The sequence below is a fragment of the Neopelma chrysocephalum genome, unplaced genomic scaffold (genome assembly GCF_003984885.1).
Source record: "Neopelma chrysocephalum unplaced genomic scaffold, ASM398488v2 Primary Assembly neopelma1_147, whole genome shotgun sequence".
Lineage (NCBI taxonomy): Eukaryota > Metazoa > Chordata > Aves > Passeriformes > Pipridae > Neopelma > Neopelma chrysocephalum.
Window position 1 is genome coordinate 10,965,010 of NW_020897809.1, and position 12,701 is coordinate 10,977,710.

The following is a 12,701-nucleotide window of genomic DNA, read 5'->3' on the forward strand; positions in this document are numbered from 1 at the left end:
AAATTACTCTAGTTGTTCTGTGTTAGATCTGCAGTTTTATGAGGTACATTCAGAGTGTGACATAAATTATCAGTTGGGTGGAACACTGAAACTATTCTTATAATTACAGCCTATCCCATCCCATATGAGTATGGTGTGATGAGCTTGAATTTATAGATCTTTTATATGCATAAATTTGGAAAGAAACAGCTCTAGCTTGTATAGTCCCACACTTTAAATGAAAATAGAAAACGAAAATTAGCTAAGCCTGTGTGTATATACACCCCTGCAGGACTGGGACTGTGTATTTTAAAACAATTTATTTACAGTTCTGATTTCTGCTGTCTGGTTTTGCAGATACCAGACAAAATAGGGGATCTGTGAGCGGTTCCACTGATGGTGCCAGTCCCTTGCTCTCGAGCTCACACATGGACTGAGTACCTATAGAGGAGGCAGCACATAAGACTTACATGTTTTTAGCTGTTCATCAAGGGTATTTTACTGACAGTGGCATCAGGCATGGCCAGAAATCTTTGCAGATTGTGACCCGAGAGTTTAATTTTACATTGGTACTTGAATATTTTAGTGGAGAGAAAACCCTATAATAAATGAATTCCAAACCCAGATTATTTTTTTTTAATCAGACAACTTGTTTTTTCCAACGCTTAAACTTTGTTACTATGAGTCGTCAGGCACGACAGCATCCTTTAATCCTCGCTTTTAACACCGCTCGACGTCATCCCAAAGTTTAGGGGGAAAAAAAAAAAAAAGGCTGTTTAAGAAGAAATGTGGAATAACAATGACAAGACCCTCCCCCCGGGAGACAGGTTACGGGTATAACGAGGGCAGCAGCGAGCAGGAAACTCGCTCGGTGTCCCCCCCCTCCTGCCCGGGGCGAGGAGGAGAGGGAGGGAAAGGCTGGAAAGGAGGGAGGGAAGGGATGGAGGGGAGGGAGCGGCGGGGGGGGAACGCGCCCGCCCGGAGCGAGTTTCCTGCTCGCCGCTGCCTTTAAGGAGGCGCCGGGTTTAAGGTGGACCGGCGGGGAGGGGCGGGGCGCCCATCCCGGCCCCGCCCGCCGCGTCGCTCCCGGCCCCGCCCCCTTCCCGGGGCAGCGGGTGCCAGGCGGGGTTGTGATGCGGCCGTTGTTTTTGTAGGGTCGCGGGGCCGCGGTGCGCAAGGGAGCGAGGCGGCCCATGGAGCCGGGGCTCGCCTGGCGGGCGGCGTAGCCCTACCCCCGGCTCCCTCCCGCCGCTTTGTTAGCGCAAACCCAAGCGCGCCTCACCTACACGGTGAAGAGGAAGGCAGCGCTCCCCGCACAATAATGGGCACCCGGGCGCTGCCCCCCGGGCCGCCGCAGAGGTGAGTCGGCGCCGCCGCAGGGCCGCAGGCTCCCGGCGGGGGGAGAGCAAGGAGAGAGCGGAGCGGGGCGCGCCGTGACAGCGGCGCGGCGCCGCCGCCTTAAGAGAGCGCGGCGCCACCTTAAGCGGCCGCTGACTTTTCTCGTTACATTGTAGCAGCGGAAAGAATGTCGGCGCGGGCCGCGGGTGACGTCAGGAGGGAGCAGCGCGGCGGCCCCGCCAGGCAGCGGCAGCGGCGGCCCCGCCACGGCGAGGGAGGAGGCGGAGGAGGCGGGAGCGGCGCCGGCCCCGCCGCCACCGCAGCGGCAATGGCGGCCGTCGGGGAGCGCAGGTCCCTGCCCAGCCCCGAGGCGATGCTGGGGCAGCCCTGGAGCCACTGGGTCGATGCTGCTAAACTTCACGGGAACGACGGTGAGTGCCCGCCCGCGCCACCCCCCCTCCCGCCCGTCCCCAGCGCGCCCCGCGGGGTGCGGGTGCCCCGGGCGCGGCCCCGGGACGGCGCGGCGGGTGCGGGGCCCGGCGGGGAGGTTGGGTCGGTTCCTCCCCCCCCGACATTCGTTGCCCGGTGCGCGCCCCCGGCCGGGCTCGGGAGCGGCGCGGAGCGGGCAGCGCTTGCCCCAGTTCCTGTAATCCGGGACACGGTGCGGGGAGGTCGGATCCGGTCCCCGGAGCCCGGCACCTCCTGCCCTGGATTCAGCCGGGGCGTGGGGCGGGGAGCTCCCGCCGCAGGTGAGGCATCCCCGGCGCTGACAGCGGCTCCCCCGCGCCGGGAGACCTCGGGCACTGCGATCCCGTGTTTACTGCCGGTGTGTGCCCACGGGGGAACGGGCTACAGGTCAACAGCCCTCCCCTCCGACTTCAGCACGGGTTGAGATCTTGTCTTGTGGCTTTTTTGGTTCCAGGAACAGCATTAGAAGAAAGTTTCAAGGAATATGGAAGAAACCGAGAAGCAATGCGACTTTGCCGAGAAGGTGAGTGCAATTCATTCTTAAGAAAAGCGTACAGAGAAGTTTTCCTGCTCATAACTAGTTGCAGGAGGGACCTGCGTGGAAAAGAGAAAGAAAACTCTGATCCTATATCTTTGGATTTGGGACTGTGGCCTCTCAGTGACTGGTGGTATTAGGATTGCTATTAAATTAATACATAATCTCAAAACTACAAGTTAGGACATAGGCTACTTATTGTCTTTACTGTATTTCTATATGGATCTCTTATTTTTTTTTTAGCCTGTAAATAGTCCTAAGGAAGATGTATGGCCAACACTGATAATATCTTCTCTTGAATTAATATATTTTGATTCTTGACATAATCCATGTCAGCATTTGAATATCAATCCCTTCCTCTGTCATGTCAATGTGTTATGTTTATTGCTTGGTGCACTGCTAAATGAGAGTGACCTTTCACCTGTGATTAGCAAAAGCCCATTAAGGCCTAGTTTGTTGCGAGAGTAACAACTTGGAGTTGTAAGTAGATGATGAATGAAAGCTGTAGTTTATTGGTTGCTTTCTAACAGGCAGTGGAAAAAAAGAAGGGATGAGTCCGATTTGTGATGTTAATTTTTGTTTGTTTTTCTAGTTTAACAATTATTTTATAGCAGAGAAAGGTTCTAAAACTGTCCTAATATCGTTTGGGCTTGGTTCCCTTGGACTGTCTGAGAGGTGTGCTGGAGAAGAGGCCCAGCTGTTTTAAACACTAGAACAGTTAGACCGGAGTCATTTGTTTGATGCTGTTAGAAGTGGAAGACTGAGTTTGTAAACATGGTTTACAATCACAGGAGGCAGGACCTGCCAGGGACCTTAGGAGGTCATCTGATTCAGCACTTATCGACTTCTGAGCTACAAACAGCAAATGAAACCTAAAGCAAGGTGGCACAGGCTGGTTAGATTGGGAGGCAGTGATCCATACTGAGGCTGAAGCAAAATGGCTATTTTTTGTAGAATTCCCTATGTTGCTAAAATTTGGGAAAAATCAATTTCTAGGATCAGAGTCAATGGTCACTGATTGGGAAGAAAGATGCAATAGGCAGCTATGCTGCAGCATTCACATTCACTTGGGTCATTTTACCATCTTTTGAGTGTATCTGTAAGTTCTTAGGCACTTAAAAAATCACTTTATTACTTCATTGCCAAGTTCCAATGTAATAGTGCTAAAAGAGCATTTACAACAATAAGCATGCACGTTATCGTAGTAAAGAATTTACTAATAAGGATTTTCAAACATTTGCTCTTATTTCTACCTCTTAAAATGCAAGCATCTAAGGTTTCCAGATTTTAACGATTAGCTGGCAGAGTAAAGACTAATCTATCTTATTTTTTTTTCCCCTCTGGAGAGAGATCATGAAACTGTTTTTGCATGGGCTGGTCACTGAGGCACAACTTTTCCACATTGACTCCAACTGTGTGAATGGTTTGTAGGGTTATGAGTTGAAGGAAGGTCATAAAAAACTTTGAGAATTAAAAGTGAAACTTAGTAGCTCTGTCAGGCTTCCAGAAGTCTATTTATTTTAGTTGCTTTATGACATATGAATGAGACACTGACTTGGTGTATACCTGTAGCTGGTCTCTAGAGAGCTCAACCTACTGCAAAATAAAGCCGCAGTGGTATTAATTAAGTTTAAATTAACTTAAGGAACTAGGGGAGTAGCAAAACATGCCAGCATATATATGTATTGTGTTATCAAATAAAACTTCAAAAATACTGCAACTGATTCGTTTTCCCAGGAAGAATTTTGCCTTCAAAGTTGAGGAACAAACATTTAATGGACTGTGTAAACCTTGGTTTTTAACACAGAAAGGTGAACCAAAAGTATAAGTTATGTCAAATCCACTCTAACCTCAAAATTTTTGTCATGGTACCACACAGTATTTTAAATACAACTAACAACAGAACTCCTTGTCTAAGAAAGCTACTTCACTACAGATTGGGAGTTGACTCAGAGGCCCAACTTCACAAAAGGATTTCAAGGTTATTTAGGCTAATTTAACCTTGCATTGCAACTCTTCCAGTTTGCATAAAAGAATTAAATATTCATGGCCTGGAGAGGGAGCAAAGGAAGGAACATGACTTTACAGCCCACATATTAGAATTGGGTTCAAAACCAAGAACCATTTTCTTTATTTAAGAACTGTCAGGCTCCCACTGGCCTGTGTACCCACTGGGATATGGGTGGTAGCTGTTTCTTTTCCCACATGCTGTTTCTCTGCATCCTCTGGTGGGAATGGCCCCATCCTGCCGGGTGGCGAGAGGTGGATTTCAGCCTCACAGGCAGTGGAGTCTTAGTCTCCTGAATGAAGAGTGAGTGTTCCTGTTGTTGTAACACTGTATTAAAGAAGAGGCTTAACGCTACCAGCTTCTCCTTTTGTTGTGCTTTAAAGGAAAAGAATGATGCCTGTTATTCTTTTAAAGGAATAAAGGACATAACTGTGTAATTCCGGGGCAACATTTGCAAGCAGTGGAGAGAGGCAGGGTTCCAGACACACCTTTGTCGCTGGCATTTCCTATTTGCTGATCAGGCAGCTCCTCTCTCAGCATGCTGGTGGTTGTGAAGCCTGATGAGTCCTTAATACCTGTCAGTGATGCTAGTTCCACGCAGGGATCAGGAAACTAAAATTAGTTCATAGTCTCAAACACTTTTTTTCTACATCCAACCCTCCTTTTCATAATGAAGCTCATGTCAAAGTAAGAACTAGAATTTGAATTTGGGCTTCCCAAACTCCCAGTGTTTGTCTCTCTTACTTACTTCCCTGTTTATTTTTCACTGCTCTTATAAGCTTTCTGTTCTGCTAATCCATAATATGCAATCATTCCTGCTGGGATCCTCAGAGACCTTCATCAAAGTGAGAAACTCATTGGATACTTTTCTTACATGTTGCTTTTTGAGACAGGAACAGTCCACACTGAACTTTGATGTAGAAATCAGATTTGCTGGAATAAGGTATGGGCCCAATGGACTTGGCTTGCTCTTGGTACAAAAAATCCCCAGAAGATGGAAATGAGAAAGGGATGTCCATCATCATGGGAAGATTTTACTTTAAAGTAACCCTTAAAATTTGCTTTGATTTTGTACACTGAAATCTTCTTGTGCTGAGCAATCCTATCAATATAAGAACATGTTAGAATCAATTGTGCTTATTAGTTATTTTCATATGTAATTGACTTGACAATCTTTTGGCTCCTCCAGTCACTTAATTAATTAGAGCTTGTGAACCAGCTAGAGGTATGATTCCCCTGCCACGCAGCTTGTGCTGTGATGAAGCAAGGATAGCATGTTGCATTATAATCTGTAAATGCACTTTAAAACAGCGAGGCAAAAATCTCATCCTCTTCATGCATTTTCCTTATTTTGAAAAGTAACTTTGCTGAAGTGCATCTTTCAAACTTGTTTGTGTGGTAGTGGGAGTGTGTGCAATCAGATGCAGCCAAAATGTTTTTATACATTCAGTTGATCTTGGAGATGTAGCAGATCTTGAAAGGAGGTTGATGTGTCTGTAGTATCTGATACTGTTTAATTTGAAAAAAAATGGATTCTTAGTATCAAACTTTAATCACTTCATGAAACAGTTTTTTGGAGATTCTGGCTGACTTGTACTGAATTTAGTTGGCTTTTAAAAATTTTTCTGGCCGTTGTTGTGAAGAGGATCTCTAAATAGAAGTGTGTGTGTAAGTGTAGAGTTCATGCGTGGTAACTTTGACAGGCTTCAACAGAGTGAACTTTTGCTTCCTCCAAAATTTGACAACAGTTTGGCTCGTTTTGCTCTGTGGAAGAGTAGAGAAGCTCTGGATAGAAACAGTGAGGCCTAAAGTTGTTTATTGGGGCTGGGGGCCTAGCCTTCCCTCCCCCCAAGAAATTCTGACTCTCCCCACAGAAAATTTCCAGTTACTACCAGTTATCATATGTGCTGTTTTAAATAAAACAAAAACAGCAACCCCCCCCCCCCAAAAAAACCCTAAAAAAACCAAACCACCACCACCCCCAAGTCTGCATTGGAGAGACAGAGAAAGAACCCATGTGCATCATTGTTACATGCATTTTTACTTACTAATCTGTACAACTCTTTTTGAAGTGGTTGGGGTAAAAGTCTGTTAGATTCTTATATTGACTCATAAAATAATTGTTAAATATCTAAAATTGTAAAAATTATAAAAAAGGAAACTATATAGTGTCTCAGAGGGGAAAATAAAACCATGGGGAGCAGAAGAGGGATTTGGTTAACAATTTAAAATTGTTTGGGTTTGATTTGGTTTTAATAGCTTATCCAGTGCATGCTGAAACCATGGGGTGTCTTTACTAGAGCTTAAGCATCTCATTCTTTCAGTTACACACACAGAGTCCCTTTTTTTATTTTGATTTTTGAGTGTTGCATCCTTTGAGAAGTGAATCCTTTGGTACTGCCTGTTTCAAGCACTTCACTGGTACTGTCACCGTGGCTTATAGTTAACTGGCAACAAACTATAGGAGGACAGAACATGTGTAGCTTGGGTCTTGAGCTGAATTTGATCAATTGTCATTGATCAAGATAGTTGAATCTTTGCTGAAAAGTGGTCTTGGCCACCCTTACAGCATCCATACAGTCTACCAGTGATTTGTTCTGTTTGTACTCGGTGCTTCTTAGAATCCCAAGGAAGTTTGTGGTTGCTCTCTGTATGTAACTGAGCTATTTGGGATGACCTGGTCATGAGGGGAGATGCAGAGGAGGCGGTTACTTTGTCAGAGGCTGAGTTAGTTGGGTGATGGTCACTGGTGCTCAGCAGTATCACAGATCAGAACTGGTGCTGGCTGTGGGGTGATGTCGTGTGGTACCAGTCTTACAGTTTTTAGACTATTCCATCTTAATAAAGCAAGTGTTTAATTTTCTGTGGGAATGCAGATTGTCAGTTTTTGGTAGGCACCTTCAGAAAATGCTCCAGAAGGCTTTGTGACTGTACAGTCAGTCAGGAGAGCAGGTGGGAGCAAATTCTGTTCAGCATTGTGTCACCTGATAACAGTTGAACTTCTGGTCTTTGACAGTTAATATGTCCTGGGGATAAAAATAAAAGATTCCATGAACCTCTAGGGCATTCAGCAGAAGCTTTGAGATTTGATTATATTAATTGCTATTAATGGAAGTTACCAGAGCTGTGATGGTACTAAGAGCTATGCAATGAACTCTTGTTCTTCTCGAGCCCTTGCTGGGCAGGGTTGAGCAGTGAAATCCAGGACTGGGCTAGAAAGGCTCACTAGAAGCCCAAGGTCTAGAATTTTCCCAGTAGCAGGTTCAATAAATAATTAAAGTGGTGGTGAAACTTCTGTTTCAATATTAAGTTGTAAATACAAGTAAGAGACAGCATCTTATTTCAAATTTAAATTTGTTTTTATTCAGCCTTGGGAAGTGCTCAATTGAGTTGATTTTTGTTGTGTTAAATCATGTCAGAGATGCTTAGAGGGCTCTATAGTCCTTGACTGCCTGCAAATACACTGTGAGAATTTTTAATAGATTGAAATAAATATTTTAAGGTAGCAGTACAAAGTGCCATGCTTCTTTTTTGACATTCTGCATAGCTCTTCACAGTCTGTAATCAGATAAATCTCTTCTTCATTTCATTGCATTTTAATTGACTATTTACACAACATGTTTTAAGGATCTGTGGGCTGGTTATCGTAAAACAATTACAAGGAGACTTTAAAATTGCATTGAACTGTGTAAGAAAATTGCAGAGATTTTATGAGATTGCTTGAAAAACATGCAATTTGAAAGGATGCTTCTTTTGAAATTCTTTGCAGTGACTGGCTCTCATTTTCTTCTTGTTATTTTTTTCTCCTTAAATCCAAGTTCTGTTTACAATATTTAATTATTTCTGACGAGATGAGTCAGATGTTATAAATAGAATATTGTGATGTTAGACTGCAAGTTAAAACTGTGTCATCTCATATGCTTTAAAGATACTTTGCAGGTTTTAGGTATTACCATATTAGTGTGATATTGCAAGGCCTTGGGTACTGTCACTGGAACTGCAGCCACAAAACTGCCTCGGTCTATCCATAATATGTGAGAAGGCAGGATATTTTCTTTTTAATAAGAACCTTTTGAAAGAGTTGTCTATACACATATGTAACAGTCAGGAATTCACTGTTATCTAATGCTTCTTAAGTGGTATGTGTGATTAGCTAGGTTATCCCTGTGCAGAAAAGGTGATGTCTTGATAATACTTGATTAAAGATTGCTTTTCGAATAGTTTCTGTGCTGTATTTAGCAACAAATGCTCAGTAAAAGAAGAACAGTGCAATAAATATGTAGAAAAGTGACTTTCACACGAGTTGGTAACATTATCTTCTAAGTAGAGCAGGAAAGACAAAAAGGCTTAGTGAAGGATACTTTTAAATAAATTGGGTTAAGAGGATGCAGATTATTCTCTCTAAGGTAACTATTTTAAAAGCTATTTCTTCCATTGCAGTGGATCTATAAAAGCAAATCTGTCCAGTTCTTACACCTCCCCTGGCTATGCCCAGACTGTGGCTGTAACTGCCAAAGGTCAGCTGGGGATAGGTGTGATCTCTTATTGCTTACAAGACAGAAAAGATTGTATCTTTCACAAACCCTTATAATGTTTGACTTGTAATTAAGTAGTCTAAATAATAGCTAAGATGCTTAAAAATTGTTTCTCTTCCTGTGTAGTGAATGAAATCACCACTGCTGTGGAACTTCCCCGTATGTATGATACTCAACATTATTTCCTAGACATTCTTACAGTGTAGGTGACAGCACAGAGGTGAATAGAGATTTGTATTACACTTCAAGTTTTTTAGCAGCGAGTGTTAAAATCTGACAAAGGAATTCAAAGTATAATGGAGCAGAATAGCATGACTGTAAAAGCAGTTGTCATGGAAAGCAATGAATTTGTTGTAATCTGTGTTCCCATTGCTAGAAGGCTTTGCACAGTCAAAAGCTGTCCCTGCCTGTGCAGCTGTGAGCCAGGACTGGTGGTGCCGTGGCTCTTGGACTGATTCTCGTGGCAAGTCTGATACTCATGGTAATCCCAGATACTATGGGGTATGACAGGATATGACTTCATCAAAGTAAACTGCACACACAGCTGCTCCCACATTGCTTGGAGTCGTGATTGCTACCTTTAGAAATGGTCACCATGATGGTAAATATCCTGGGTTATTGGCTCAGGTAGATTAGAAATACTCAAATGCTCAGTTACTTGTGTGTAAACGCTGCTCATCAGCCCTTGTGGAATAAGCTGGTTTGTGGTAACCTGTTTTCCCGTGAGAAAGATTGTTTATTTACCAGCTCACCCCCACCCTCATTTCCACTTCCAATAGCTTCGGTGTAGCCCATAGGCAAACTTCATTGATAATACAAGGTGAAAGAGATAATTGGTTATGCCTCCCTCTCTTCTGGGGAAATTATAACAGGCAGAAAACTTACGCAGTGTTCTTGATCTGCTCTTCTGTTGCTAAGCAGGACTTGAATCTTTCATCGACTGTAGTGCAACAGAAAATGCAGTGTTCTCAGCTGGCACTGAGAAAATGTATACAAAGGAGCTGAAGGGTTAAAATCCTGCTGAAGGGGACCAGTTTTGAGATTGTAAGCCCATGTTGTGTTCTTTGGTTCTGAAATCTAGAGCTCTCATGGTTTTATCTGCAAGAGAGTTGGTTGGGCGCTTTCACGCCTGGAAGTCCTGTAGCTGCTTGCATTAAAATGAAGTGTAGAAGCTTTAATGAGTTAAATTTGAAAATCAAGTCATATGGTGAATACACAGTAAATTGGATGTTTGGATGTTTGTTTTCCATGAGCATCAAATTACGTTGTATTTTATCCTCCATAAACTCAGTTTTCTGTCTACAGTTTTTTTCACTGACTGCATAAATGGTGTAGTAGATGTTGTCAGTAGGCAAATTGGTTTATTAAGTGTTACCTGGGGATGTGAGGTGGTGGTGTGAGCCACTGAAGTCAGCAAGGGTTTTACCTGTGACTGGAGGGAGGACGCAGGACCAGGTTATGGTGCTCAGTGGTGAGAGAGAAGACAGCCACGTTCACTACAAGCTCGCGATCAGACAGACAGCAGAGAAGTACTTCACTATGCAAACATTTAATTGTCAGTCCCTAGATATTATAGCCATGGCTTTGTCGAGGTGTATATAGCCTAAATTACACCCTCTGGCTATTGTTTGAGGCAAAAATACAGAAGAAAATCTGTATCAGTTTACACCTAGGGTGTGGTTCTACAATCTTTTTTTCTTTTTTTTTTTTTTCCTCCTAGTAATGCTGGATTAAGCAGCTCTTCTGTCTCTGCTTTGTGAAATAACAGTTGTATTCTAACTGTAAAGTTGTTTCCAAAACAAGGTGGTGGCTGCGTAAAGAATATGATTTTCCATCACATATTTGGTCTGGTAATCCTCGAATCTGTTTGGCCGTGTTTGATTGTGTATCTTTTCAGAGTGAATCTGATACGATTTTTACATGTCTACCTACAAAATTGTATAGCATAATAGATATTGTATCTTGGTTATCTTTGAGTGTTAGAGATGTTGTATCAGTGAATAACTACAGTGTAAATCAGGATCAGTTATAAGTGGTGTATTGTGAAAACTAAACAGCAAGTAAGAACTAGTTTATATAATTTAATGTACTCATATTTTTTAAAAAAATTATTTTTAGTAATTGGTTATGTCAGGAAGCCAGGTAATAGAAACCAAAAGTTTCTCTAACACAGCTGAGGTGCTTCCCAGTAACTCTGTAAGCTGGAGAAAATACCATGTGAATTTGGGTTACTCTGCTAAAGAAGAGTTACAGCATCATTTATCTCTCATTGGAGTGCTATTGCAAATGATGCCAAAAGGAGAGAGAGGCATCATTTATAAATATATACATAAATGTGTGCCATACCAAATATTCTTTTTATCCCTTCAGAACAAATCTATAGTCATATGGAATATCCAGAGGCCTCAAACGCTGCAAAGATTTGGGATAACTGGCCGTATTTTTGATGGATATGTCAAAGGAACAGAAAGTGTTCCCAATAGTCAGACAGTGTGGGTGTTGGATTATTGAGACAGCCACGTAAAATAATTTGGAAAGTGAATTATTTTCAAAATAATAAATCTTCCCATGAATTTTCCCACTTTTCCCAATGAATGTTAAAATCATCTGTTTTGTTCCTGTTCAGTTAGAATGACTCTAGAAATGTATTAAAGGAGTGTTTTACTTGCCTCTGACAACTAGAAAGAAGGCTTTGCTGGGCTTTGCTTTCTGAGGAGTATAATTTTGAGGTTTAGGATGTTCAGATAATTTGTTTTTTAAAACATAGAATCTGTGTTGAAATGTGTCTGTTCTGCTCTGCGAACAGAGATGGCAGTCGTCCTGCTCTTACTGGTACTAAATGGAAGTATTTGAGAGGAAAGGCCTAAATTAATTTCCTGATAGGCAACATTTACTTCATAAAAGTACTGAAAGATGAATTCTCAAAAGCAATTTTGTTTTTCATTTCTGTGAAAGTTGTGTTACCCAAATCATCTGTCTAGAAATCCTGCTTGTTAAGGAGCTTCTGTTCCACATTGTAGTTTGTAATTTATAGAGAAGTTTTGAGCCAAATTCAATATATCTGCATTGCCTACCAAAGTCAGAGTATATAATAGATTGCAAATTTTTGTCCTAAATTCTGTGGGTTTTTTGTGGCTCAGTGATTGAAGGAAGACTTCTCCTGCCAGTTGTACTATGAGACTCTGGGGGAAATATCAATGTCTGAACCGTACCTGATACGGTTTGATTATGTTTTGTATCTAGGCCTGGGCAGAGCCCTCTTCTTGTCTGATATTTCTTCTCTAGAACCTGCTTTAACATCCAGCTGACTCAGTTTGCTGTGCCTGGCTGTTTCAACACCACTGTTTCCACGGGGTGCTTGGAGAAGTCCGAAATGCATCAGTCTTTGTTTAGGAAATTTCCTTTTGGTTCTGCCTGACTCTCAGCTTGTGCCCTGAAATGGAGGGGCACAGACCACTGAGACATTTGCTGGAATAAAACTTGCAAGTATCTTCTGTTGTTTTTGTGGCCTGAATTTAATGATCTGAAGCCTAGCTTGATAGCCTTGGAGATAAGAATACTATTTTTATCTGCAGAGTAGGTAGAGAGCACAGGAGTAAAATCTTCAGTGCGCTGTCAACGTGTCTCATCTGAGGCTTGTTTACAACTGCTTGGGATGCAAAAGGGGTTCTCTGTGCAACACTGCAATTCTCTGTCCTCCTGCTGACGCCATACAGAATTGCTGTGGACAACCACAACAATGTGAAGAAAGGCCCCTGTCCCAGGAAAGGGTCAAAATCACAACCTGGATAGATGGTACTCTTCGTTGTAGAATTGGGAGACATGATGGTAAGATGCA

General features: G+C 42.7%; 1 protein-coding gene across 6 annotated transcripts in view; it reads left to right on the forward strand.

Moving 5' to 3' along the window:
* Positions 1–12,701, forward strand: part of ATXN7 (ataxin 7) — an 83,229-nt gene that overhangs the window by 24,817 nt on the left and 45,711 nt on the right. For 4 of the 6 annotated variants that reach the window (XM_027700724.1, XM_027700718.1, XM_027700723.1 and 1 more), the window contains exons 3-5: positions 1,134–1,338; positions 1,494–1,748; positions 2,240–2,308. In XM_027700724.1, coding sequence (XP_027556525.1) covers positions 1,505–1,748; positions 2,240–2,308 — 313 coding nt within the window. In that variant the 5' untranslated portion in view covers positions 1,134–1,338; positions 1,494–1,504. Of the gene's footprint in view, positions 1–1,108; positions 1,339–1,493; positions 1,749–2,239; positions 2,309–12,701 lie in introns of those variants that run through there. The other 2 variants (XM_027700722.1, XM_027700719.1) reach the window with 2 other exon arrangements.